The sequence below is a fragment of the Doryrhamphus excisus genome, chromosome 14, assembly GCF_030265055.1.
Source record: "Doryrhamphus excisus isolate RoL2022-K1 chromosome 14, RoL_Dexc_1.0, whole genome shotgun sequence".
Classification (NCBI taxonomy): domain Eukaryota; kingdom Metazoa; phylum Chordata; class Actinopteri; order Syngnathiformes; family Syngnathidae; genus Doryrhamphus; species Doryrhamphus excisus.
Window position 1 is genome coordinate 19,285,349 of NC_080479.1, and position 13,177 is coordinate 19,298,525.

Consider the following 13,177-nt stretch of genomic DNA (forward strand, 5'->3'; position numbering starts at 1 on the left):
TCATTCATTGAAAACAATACAAGTGAAATAGGCCGTTTATCTGCTGATCAAAAGGGGCATCAACTGTCTGGAACCGGCGGCCATTTTTATAAAACTTGCCTTGTCATCCATCCTCAAATGTTCTCCATGGGATGTCAATCAGGATGGTCCAAAAGAGAAGAAGTAGTCCTTGGTCAAGCCAGCATCATGCCCGCTGCAACCGACCGCCGTTTGACGACCCCGCACCACCTGAAACTCCACGTTCCATTGAATGAAAAAGCACCCTGGATCATGATGGACCCCCCCTCCCCTTCACTGTGCCAGGTGGGATCTCCTTGTCATGTCAGTAACATTGGAAGCCATCTGGACCGCCAAGGTTACATTTTTTTCATCCTCGTAGAATCAAACATTTTTCCACCTTTCAATGTCCCGTGTTTGATGCTCCCTACCAAAGTCTAAACGGCCAGTTTTGTGGCGTTGAAGGAGACCAGGTCTTTGAATTCCTTTCTTTTTCGGCTTTTTTAGCCTGTGGTCTTGAACTTTTGATCAGGTGAAAAACAACCAATTTCACTTTTGACTTCTAAATTTTTGTAAATTTTTTGTAATATGACTTTTTCCCCATCATGTGACTTTATTTCTGTATTTTACAAAAATCACACCTTTATTTTATTTCTTTAATATTTCAACTCCATGCTCCTAAAATTACATTATTATTTTCCCTCATTTTTTTGTGACTTTTTTCCTCGTTTTATGGTAATTATTTTCTCAGTGTTTTCACTTGTAAAATAACTGCAGTTTTTTCTTATGTTTTTTTTTTCAAACTTTCAACTTAAATTTTCTTCTTGTAATTATGGCTTTATTCATGTAACAACTTTTTCTGCAATTTTCTAAAAATGAAAATTTACTTTTGTTTCCTTTATTTTAACTCTACTAAAATGACACTTCATCCCTCTTATTCCAAGTTTATTTGTGTAAAATTGCAACCTTTTTTTCTGATTGAAATACATTTTTTTCTATTTTTTTCTATCTATTTTTCTTTTACATTTCTGCTTTTTTGCCCAAATATTTCATTTAAAAAAAAAATTTTTTTACATTTTCTTCTCGTAATTATGACTTTACTTCTATAATATTTGGACTTTCTTGTAACAATAATTCACGAATAATCAAGAATAAAGTCAAAATATTCAAATAAAGTTATGAAGGTAAAGAGAAAAAGAGAAAAAAAGTGAGAAAAAGATAAAATGTGTTAATATTGTGGAAAAAAAGTCACGAGTGTAACATTGAAATATAAAAAAAGCACCATAATTCAATGTTTTTGCCTCGCGTGTGAAACTGTGACCCACCTGGTTGCTAGGAGACCGTTCAAGTCGGCACATGGACACGTGAGCTCGCCACACCTGACCGGGACGGGTCGTGGGGGGAAGGGGTGGGGGCGGAGTGAGGGTGAGGGTGGACCCTCGAGAGGCTAAGGTGTATATATCCAACCCACCCCCCGCTTAAAAAAAAAAAAAAAGTCTTCCACCGACGAGCTGCAGGGGGCAATCCTCTTCCGCGGAACCCCCTATCTCTCCTCCCCCCCACAGCCGACCCCTCCTCCCGCCGCCAGACTCCCAGGCAGCGTCTCCATACGGAACATCCTGCCCTTACCGGAGAGGGGGAGGAGACAGACTGGCGTGTCCCGCTAGTAAATCTATCAGGAAGACGAAGGCAGCGAGGAGGACCGAAGAAGCACCAGCAGAAACAGCACCTCTTTTCCCGGACCGGTGGGGGGGGGAAGGATTCTAAAACCGCCGTATGGTCGCCGGATCCGTGTAAAGTTTTGGACCCGGACCGCCTCGCCGCCCGGAGCGACCTGTACCGCCGGCACCAGCACCCGCAGCTCGAACCGCGTGTAGGCAGCAGCAGCACCGGGACCGGAGGCTGTGGCACCCCCACCGAGCATGAGGCTACCCGGGCTGTTGGCGCTGCTGGCCGCGCTGCTCGCTCACGTCGCCGCGGTGAGTTGGATCTCTTTGTGTGTGTGTGTGCGTGTGCTTGTGTGTGTGCGCCAACTATCATTGATAATGCTGTGGAGATCCTGCACTCGACCTACATATCAGACCTGTTTGCCCCCCCCCCCCCCCTTCTCACGCACGCGCATTTTTAGCCTTTGTGCCTCCGTACGTTGGGGCGCGTGCGTGGGTAATTAGCGGCTAATCTCTAATTGAGCTTGATGACGGTCCTTTTGTGTGCTGCAGTGGTTTGTGGTGTCTGTGTCACCGGCTCGCATCCTGCTGTTAATTCGGTGGGGTGGTGGCGGGGCTCGAACCCCGGACCCGCTTTTTCACACGCTTGTGTGTGTGTGTGTGTGTGTGTGTGTGTGTGCAGCAGTGCGCCTTGGCGGGTGGACAGATAGATAGATAGATGGGTGGGTTCGGGTGGCACAGCCTCGTTCCATCCACGCGTGGAAGAGTGTGCAAGTTAAATGCGGCTCGTGCACGGACGGATGATGTCATCGGGAGACGCGAAACAACCCCCGACACCGCCATCGCCATCACCACCATCATGCACACACCTCCTCTCTGGAGCCACTCCGAGTTGAACCCCCCCATCCCGCACCCCCCCACCAGCGCCATCAAAACACGCCCACGTCTTCCGTTACCGATGAAGCCACATTCGTCCTATGGTGATGAAGAGGAAGGCGGAGGAAGGCTGGGGGGGAGGGACGAGTGAGCCATTGAGAGAATGGGAGGCCGATGACCAAAAATAGACAAAATTCAAATGGAGTTCTGAACGTGTCTGTCTAAACATAGCGTTAGTGCATCACTCGTTTAGCTATTTTTATTTCCTGTGTTTTAATCATCACTGATATCCCCCCACTTTCAATTTTGGGAACAATAGTTATGGAATAATCTGTTCTGCTGGGTGAAATTGTGGCCATGATGAAAGTTTGATGAACATCTGTCATACTGTCAAGTGTACAGTATTTTAACCAGAAGTGGAAGTAGAAGTATACTTTTACTTAAGTATCCTTTAAAGTACCGTAAATTAAAAACAACACAAAGAAGTTAAGCACTTATTGGTTGGTTTTTGAGCGTTGTTGAATTTAGCACTTCCTGTTAGCGCCAATAGCAGTTTATTTTGATGTTAGCCACGTTAGCATGAGCTACACTAGCTAGCTCTACTGAATAGAAATGAATTTGATGAAGTGAACATGTACAGTATTTTAACCAGAAGTGGAAGTAGAAGTATACTTTTACTTAAGTATCCTTTAAAGTACCGTAAATTAAAAGCAACACAAAGAAGTTAAGCACTTATTTGTTGTTTTTTTTGTAGGTTTGTTGAATTTAGCACTTCCTGTTAGCGCCAACAGCTGTTCATTTTGATGTTAGCCACGTTAGCATGAGCTACACTAGCTAGCTCTACTGAATAGAAATGAATTTGATGAAGTGAACATGTACAGTATTTTAACCACAAGTGGAAGTAGAAGTATACTTTTACTTAAGTATCCTTTAAAGTACCGTAAATTTAAAAACAACACAAAGAAGTTAAGCACTTATTTGTTGTTTTTTTTGTAGGTTTGTTGAATTTAGCACTTCCGGTTAGCGCCAATAGCTGTTCATTTTGATGTTAGCCACGTTAGCATGAGCTACACTAGCTAGCTCTACTGAATAGAAATGATTTGATGAAGTGAACATGTACAGTATTTTAACCAGAAGTGGAAGTAGAAGTATACTTTTACTTAAGTATCCTTTAAAGTACCGTAAATTAAAAACAACACAAAGAAGTTAAGCACTTATTTGTTGTTTTTTTGTAGGTTTGTTGAATTTAGCACTTCCGGTTAGCGCTCATAGCTGTTCATTTTGATGTTAGCCACGTTAGCATGAGCTACACTAGCTAGCTCTACTGAATAGAAATGAATTTGATGAAGTGAACATGTACAGTATTTTAACCAGAAGTGGAAGTAGAAGTATACTTTTACTTAAGTATCCTTTAAAGTACCGTAAATTTAAAAACAACACAAAGAAGTTAAGCACTTATTTGTTGGTTTTTGAGCGTTGTTGAATTTAGCACTTCCTGTTAGCGCCAATAGCAGTTTATTTTGATGTTAGCCACGTTAGCATGAGCTACACTAGCTAGCTCTACTGAATAGAAATGAATTTGATGAAGTGAACATGTACAGTATTTTAACCAGAAGTGGAAGTAGAAGTATACTTTTACTTAAGTATCCTTTAAAGTACCGTAAATTAAAAACAACACAAAGAAGTTAAGCACTTATTTGTTGTTTTTTTGTAGGTTTGTTGAATTTAGCACTTCCGGTTAGCGCCAATAGCAGTTTATTTTGATGTTAGCCACGTTAGCATGAGCTACACTAGCTAGCTCTACTGAATAGAAATGAATTTGATGAAGTGAACATGTACAGTATTTTAACCAGAAGTGGAAGTAGAAGTATACTTTTACTTAAGTATCCTTTAAAGTACCGTAAATTAAAAACAACACAAAGAAGTTAAGCACTTATTTGTTGTTTTTTTGTAGGTTTGTTGAATTTAGCACTTCCGGTTAGCGCTCATAGCTGTTCATTTTGATGTTAGCCACGTTAGCATGAGCTACACTAGCTAGCTCTACTGAATAGAAATGAATTTGATGAAGTGAACATGTACAGTATTTTAACCAGAAGTGGAAGTAGAAGTATACTTTTACTTAAGTATCCTTTAAAGTACCGTAAATTAAAAACAACACAAAGAAGTTAAGCACTTATTTGTTGGTTTTTTGTAGGTTTGTTGAATTTAGCACTTCCGGTTAGCGCCAATAGCTGTTCATTTTGATGTTAGCCACGTTAGCATGAGCTACACTAGCTAGCTCTACTGAATAGAAATGAATTGTTCAAACAGAAAGATGCGTACTACAGCGTGAAATATAAAAAAAAGTGGGGAGGGGTTGGAATTTGTGCTGTTTTTGGCGTTCAACCTCCGTGGAAGTGCTAAAAGGTTTTGTCACGGGTCGTCCGCTGTTGCCGCACGCGGGGATCATTAGCGGGTCAGTTGGTGAGCGTTTGCTTTGGCCTTGAGTTGAACTAATCTGTCTTCCGGGGTGCAGATGGAGACAGGTGTGTGTTGCAGGTGTTCAAGTGTTTACAACACATGCATTGTGTGTGTGTGTGTGTGTGTGTGTGTGTGATGTATTTGCGGCAACTTCCTGCTATCCCAACTTCTGATATCATATCCGGGCGACCATTTTCCCACAGACATCTGTTGTGTTCCAAGGATAGCCATGTTTGTGTGTGTGTGTGTCATCCTTCATGAGAGCACTGATTGTCCATCTGTGTGTGTGTGTGTGTCGTGGGGGGGGGTCTCCCCACCCATGCCAAGATCGTGTTCTTGGCGATTCGTGGAGGCGTTGCGTTCCCGCGGATGGCGCGAGATGGAATCTGTGTTGTGTGCCCCCTCGGAGGGCAGACAAAGCCCCCCATAGAGAGGCCAAGAAAGCGAGAAGGAGCAGCAAAGATCCCGAGCAGCTTGAGGAAGGAGGCGGATGGGGGGGGGGGGAGTGTGGAATGCGGGGAGGCAATTTGACGCAGGAAGTGGGGCCTGGAGGACAAACCCCCCCCCCTCCATCGCACACATATATACACACAGTAGCTAGCAGGTAAAAAACACCCCGGGGGGAAAGCGGCGTCGGTATTTCAGGTGTGTGTGTGAAGACATGGGTGGGGGTCAACTTCCTGTGCAGGGAGGAAATGAAAGTTCATATCCTGAGGTCAGCGTGGATGAAGAAGGGGAATAATGACGGCTTTCAACATTAAGTCATCAATGTCTCACACTTTTTTTTTTTACTTCTCACGACCTTGGCGGCGACCGAGAGGGAATTTCCTGTTACTCATCACGAGTTTGGCGGAATATTTATTTCATATTTCAGCTTTTCATCACGACCGATCATAGATCCTTCCCCCGGGAATGACTCTCATTATTGAGTTTCTCATTCATTCATTCATTGGTGGCGGCCCGCCACCATTACATTTGGACCGCTACAGATAAATGAGCTCAAGTCCACCCGTCCTGGCCAATTATGCGACGATCGTAATCCAAGATCATCTTTTCTGTCATCCTCAATCGTTTCATTCTTTTTTTCAGTCTTTAAAAACAGCAGAGTGCATCTGTCATATAAAGGATCTTTGACTTGAGTTTTTGTTTATTTTTTGTTTGTTTGTTTTTTGTGTGTGTGTAGTTCCACAAAAAAATGGTAGACCACTTGTGGTTGAATATAAAGGATCTTTTAAAAATGCTTCTGTCATATAGAGGATCTTTGGCTTGTGTGTTTTTTGCAGTATGTTCCTAAAAACAGCAGAGTGCTCCTGATTGTGTAAAGGATCTTTGACTTGAGTTTTTTTTTGTTTGTTTGTTTTTTTGCAGTGTGTAGTTCCACAAAAATGGTAGACCACTTGTGTTTCAGTATAAAGGATCTTTGACAGCTTGTCTTCTAAAAACACTTCTGTCATATAGAGGATCTTTGTCTTGTGTTTTTTTTTGCAGTATGTTCCTAAAAAGAGCAGAGTGCTCCTAGTTGTGTAAAGGATCTTTGACTTGAGTTTTTTGTTTATTTTTTGTTTGTTTGTTTGTTTGTTTTTGCAGTGTGCAGTTCCACAAAAAAATGGTAGACCACTTGTGGTTGAATATAAAGGATCTTTGACAGCTTGTCTTCTAAAAACACTTCTGTCATATAAAGGATCTTTGGCTTGTGTTTTTTTTGCAGTATGTTCCTAAAACAGAGCAGAGTGCTCCTGGTTGTGTAAAGGATCTTTGACTACCTGTTTTTGCAGTCAGTCTTTAAAAACACCAGAGTGCTTCTGTCATAGAGAGGATCTTTGTCTCGAGTTTTTGAAGTATGTTCTTAAAAACAGCGTCCCTGTATATAGAATATAGAGGATCTTTGGCATGTTTTTTTGTTTTGTTGCAGTTTTCCAGTAGTTCCCCCAAAAATGGCAGAGCGCTTGCGGTTGTACATAAAGGATCTTTGACAGCCGGTGTTTTAAAAGCAATTCTGTCAAATAGAGGATCTTTGGCTGGTGTTTTTGTGGTTGTATATAAAGGATCTTTGACAGCCGGTGTTTTAAAAGCAATTCTGTCAAATAGAGGATCTTTGTCTGGTGTTTTTGTGGTTATACATAAAGGATCTTTGACCGCTGGTCTAATGAAGTCCATTTCCTAACAAGTTGAGTTAAAGCTATCAAGGCTAACGAAGACGCCAAACGGATACCAGCTTATCATGCTCGGCGGCCATGTTTTTTCTTGTTTACATTTGAGAGGAACACTTGAAGGTTGAACCGGTGGAGATGAAAATACATTCCAGCCAGTCATTCACGCTGTGGCGATACGGCGATACGGCGATATCGCTAAGCGTCTGAAAGACTGCACTTGCATTATTTATTATGCTTTACTTCCTGACACCATTTGGCCTCCAAAATGTTGACCATAATATCATTTATGTGTGCTGGGGATGAGGAATAGGGACGCTATGGTGAGGAACGGGGGGGGGGGGTACACGTCATGCCCGGGAACATCAACACTGATGGACCTTCAAGCAATGGACCTTCAAACATTGTCCACTGATGGAGGTCAAACTCCAGGAATCCTCACCCTGGACACCCCAGGCCAAGGAGATGACTCATAAATACCCTTCATATCCTATGGTAGAGATATTTATACAGTATATGCTGCTGATATCATGTGGTATAGGTATTTATATAGTATATACTGTTGATATCCTATGGTGTAGGTATTTGATGTCATGTGGTATAGGTATTTATACACATGTATACAGTCGATATCGTGTGGTGTTGATGTCTATACGTATAAATATGGTTGATATCATGTGCTGTTGGTGTCTATACGCAGAAATAAAGTTGATATCATGTGGTATTGGTGTCTATACTTAGAAATACGGTTGATATTATGTAGTATTGGTATCTATACGTAGAAATACGGTTGATATTGTGTGGTGTTGATGTCTATACGCAGAAATACAGTTGATATCGTGTGTTGTTGATGTATATACGTATAAATACGGTTGATATCATGTGGTGTTGATGTCTATACGTAGAAATACGGTTGATATCATGCGGTATTGGTGTCTATACGTAGAAATACAGTTGATATCATGTGCTATTGGTGTCTATACGTAGAAATACAGTTGATATCATGTGGCGTTGATGTCTATACGTAGAAATACGGTTGATATTATGTAGTATTGGTATCTATACGTAGAAATACGGTTGATATCGTGTGGTATTGGTATCTATATGTAGAAATACAGTTGATATAGTGTGGTGTTGATGTCTATACGTATAAATACGGTTGATATCATGTGGTATTGGTATCTATACATAGAAATACGGTTGATATCATGTGCTGTTGGTGTCTATATGCATAAATACGGTTGATATCATGTGGTGTTAATGTCTATACGCATAAATACGGTTGATATCATGTGCTAATGGTGTCTATATGCATAAATATGGTTGATATCATGTGGTATTGGTATCTATACATAGAAATACGGTTGATATCGTGTGGTGTTGATGTCTATATGCAGAAATACGGTTGATATCATGTGCTGTTGATGTCTATACGTATAAATACGGTTGATATCATGTGGTATAGGTATGTACGTATACGCATACATACAGTTGATATCATGTGGTGTTGGTGACTATACGTAGAAATACGGTTGATATTGTGTAGTATTGGTATCTATATGTATAAATACGATTGATATCATGTGCTATTGGTGTCTATATGCAGAAATACGGTTGATATCGTGTGGTATTGGTATCTATACGTAGAAATACAGTTGATATTGTGTGGTGTTGATGTCTATACGCATAAATATGGTTGATATCATGTAGTATTGGTATCTATTCGTAGAAATACGGTTGATATCGTGTGGTGTTAATGTCTATACGTATAAATACGGTTGATATCATGTATTATTGGTATCTATATGTAGAAATACGGTTGATATCGTGTGGTATTGGTATCTATCCGTAGAAATACGGTGGATATCATGTGGTGTTGATGTCTATACGCATAAATATGGTTGATATCGTGTGGTATTGGTATCTATTCGTAGAAATACGGTTGATATCATGTGGTGTTGGTGCCTCTATATGTATAAATATGGTTGATATCATATTTCATAGGCTTGCCTTTGATCTGGCCTGGACCAATAAGATCCATCTCCAGCTTTTGGCTAATATTTGACTACTACTACTATGTAATATTTGACTACTACTACTATATAATATTTGACTACTACTACTATGTAATATTTGACTACTACTACTATGTAATATTTGACTACTACTACTATATAATATTTGACTACTACTACTATGTAATATTTGACTACTACTACTATGTAATATTTGACTACTACTACTATATAATATTTGACTAGTACTACTATATAATATTTGACTAGTACTACTACTATGTAATATTTGACTAGTACTACTACTATATAATATTTGACTAGTACTACTACTATGTAATATTTGACTAGTACTACTACTATATAATATTTGACTAGTACTACTACTATATAATATTTGACTACTACTACGTAATATTTGACTAGTAGTATTAAATAATATTTGACTACTACTACTACTATGTAATATTTGACTAGTACTACTATAATATTTGACTCTTCTGTTTCTGTTTTTGTTGCTGCTCTGCCTGTCACAACATCGGCAAAGTTTTGAAACCGCTGGAATGCCCCCCTGCCCCCCCCCCCCCCCTCCCCCTCCCCCCTCAGGGGTTTCCCACTCCCTGTCATGATGATGGCCCGTGATGGCCCGTGCGGGCACGCCGGCTCGTCCGTGACGCCGCACATCAAAGGTGGTCATTAGGTTATTATCCCATGATCCCAAAGACACGCGGCTAGGCGTGCCACACTTAAATACTTCATTCAATCCACACCATGAGTCAGAGGGAGACGGAGAACGCTTGGGGGGGCGAAGGGGGGGGATGTTCTTTTAGGTGGGTCAAGACTGGTGGAGAAATGCAGCTTGAGCAGATCCTAAACACACACAGGCTCCCCCTGCAGTAATTGGGAAGCACTACGCACACACACACACGTTCTCCGTGGGGGGGGGGGGGGGGGGGGGTTGAAAATGGAGGCAGTGGAAGAAAAGAAAAGAAGAGAGGGAGGGAGGGTGGAAAAAAGGATGCAGGAGATAATGAGCTGAGGAAGGTAAGGATGGAAAAGGGGTTAAGTTAATGGCGAGGTCGGCCATGATGGACGGCGAGGAGAGGACGGAAGAAAGGGGGGAAAGACGACGGGAGAGGAGGAAGAATGGGGGAGGGATGGAGGGAGGGAGGCTTCCACCGCTCCTTCCCGGGGGAGCGGCCTCTATACCTGCTCTCCTCGCTGCCATCGCCATGACAACCAGCATGGCTGCCTCCATCGCCGCCGTTGACGCCGCCTTATCGCCCCGCTCCTCTGGATCCCCTCCTTCTTCCCCTCGCTCTCGCTCGCTTTCTCCTCGCCTCCTGTCCATCTGGTCCAACACAAAAACACACCTCGTGTGTGTGTGTGTGTGAGTGTGTGTGTGTGTGTGTGTGTATGAGTGTGTGTGTGTGTGTGTGTGTGTGTACGTGAGTGTGTGTGTGTGTGCGCGCTATAAATAAAAGGCCAAAAAGGAGTGCTTCCTTCCTCCCCACCAATCTTTGTGTGTGTATCTAAAACCTCCACCAGCGTGTCCACGCTGCTCTTCAAAGTGCCCCCCCCCACTCCCCCCACTCCCTCCCTCCCTCCCTTCCTTCCTCCCCTCTGGGGCTTTCCCGCTTTAACCTGCATAATTAGGTTAACGAAGGGGCGGACGGGCGAGGTCAGGACTGCTGGAAGGTTGGCCGCCACCTCGCAGGTCGTCTTTATTGGCTTTGTGTCTTAGCAGGGTTACAGACACCATGTACCTGGGGGGGGACGGGGACGGGGGGGGCACACACACATTCAGGAAGAGCCGTGACATTTTGGCTCGGACACAGGAAGTCTTTTATCTTTAGCCAGTGATGAAATTGTGATGATATTAATGACATCATCCACACCAATACAGGACGTGTGTAGTTAGGGTTGTGTATTTCCTGTCTGTGTGGGTGGCCACTACTGTGGGTCGGGGGGGGGGGGGGTGACGGAACGGACACAGGAAGTCCGTGTGTACACTTCCTTCCTGACTGATAGGCTTTCTTGTACAGGTGTGTTCTTTTTTTACACGCCAAACGTGACTTAAGCACAGACGCTGTGTGTGTGTGTGTGTGTGTGTGTGTGTGTGTGTGTGTGTGCGCGTGTGTGTGTGTGTGTGTGAATTATTTAGCAGACGGAGGAGTGAACCAGGTCACCATCTCACTGCTCTAACATCTCCCTGCATCCAACCATCCTCTCCCTGCATCTCTCCATCCATCCTTTCATCCATCCGTCTATTCATTATCCAGCTAGTCATCCATGCCATCCATCCTTCCATCCATCCATTATCCATCTATTCATCTGTCCTATACTTCCATCCATCAATCCATCCATCTTATCCTTCCTTCCTTCCTTCCATCCATTATCCAGCTATTCATCCATCCATCTATTCATCTGTCTTATCCTTCCATCTAGTCATCCATTTTATCCTTCCATCCTTCCATTATCAGCTATTCATCCATCCTATTCATCCATCTTATCTTCTATTCATCCGTCCTACCATGTATCCATCCACCCATCCAACTATTTATCTGTCTTGTCCTTCCATCTAGTCATCCATCTTATCCTTCCATCCATCCATTATCCCGCTATTCATCCCTTCTATCCATCCATCCATCCATCTATCTATTCATTATCCAGCCATTCATCCAGCCTATACTTCCATCCAAACATTATCCATCCATTCTGCCCGTATCCAAGTTATCCCATCCATCCAATCCTCAGTAATTTCCTTTCATACATCCATTATCCATCCATACTTCCCTCCCATCCATCCATATATCTCTATGGATCTGCATCCATCCATCATCCATCTGTCCTATCCATCTCTCCATCCTTTCCTTTCATCCATCCAGCATCATACATCCATTATCCATCCATACCTCCCTCCCATCCATCCATATATCTCTATGGAGCTGCATCCATCCATCATCCATCTGTCCTATCCTCCATCTCTCCATCCTTTCCTTTCATCCATCCAGCATCATGCATCCACGACTATGCATCCAACCTTTGCATCCATCCTCTATACTCCCCTCACATCCGTGTTACTCTATGGATCTGCATCCATCCATCATCCATCTGTCCTCTTCTTGCATCCATCCATCATCTGTGTCCTATCTCTGCATCCATCCATCTTTTTTACTTTTCCATGTATTCCTGCATCCATCATCCATCTGTATTTTCATTCATCCAGCATCCATCCTCTCTGTTCATCTGTCATTTCCATCCAGGCATCGTTCTATGATCATCCATCCCTCCATCCATTCATGTGTACATCCATCCATCCATTCATGTGTACATCCATCCATTCATGTGTACATCCAGCCATTCATGTGTACATCCATCCATCCATTCATGTGTACATCCATCCATTCATGTGTACATCCATCCATTCATTCATGTGTACATCCATCCATTCATTCATGTGTACATCCATCCATTCATGTGTACATCCATCCATCCATCCATTCATGTGTACATCCATCCATTCATGTGTACATCCATCCATCCATCCATTCATGTGTACATCCATCCATTCATTCATGTGTACATCCATCCATTCATGTGTACATCCATCCATTCATGTGTACATCCATCCATTCATTCATGTGTACATCCATCCGTTCATGTGTACATCCATCCATTCATCCATCCGTCCATCCATCCATCCATCCGTTCATGTTTACATCCATCCATCCATCCATTCATGTGTACATCCATCCATCCATCCATTCATGGGTACATCCAGCCATCCATTCGTCCATCCATCCATCCATTCATGTGTACATCCATCCATCCATTCATGTGTACATCCATTCATCCATTCGTCCATCCATCCATCCATTCATGTGTCCATCCATTCATCCATTCGTCCATCCATCCATCCATTCATGTGTACATCCATCCATTCATTCATGTGTACATCCATCCATCCATTCATGTGTACATCCATCCATTCATTCATGTGTACATCCAT

General features: G+C 42.6%; 1 protein-coding gene across 1 annotated transcript in view; it reads left to right on the forward strand.

The window, feature by feature from the left end:
• The first annotated feature begins 1,526 nt into the window (after window positions 1-1,526).
• LOC131101932 (syndecan-3-like) overlaps window positions 1,527-13,177 on the forward strand; it is a 46,866-nt gene continuing 35,215 nt past the window's right edge. Inside the window, exon 1 of the mRNA XM_058047345.1 lies at window positions 1,527-1,976. Within this exon, the coding sequence (XP_057903328.1) occupies window positions 1,920-1,976 (57 nt within the window). The 5' untranslated portion in view covers window positions 1,527-1,919. The remainder of the gene's footprint in view (window positions 1,977-13,177) is intronic.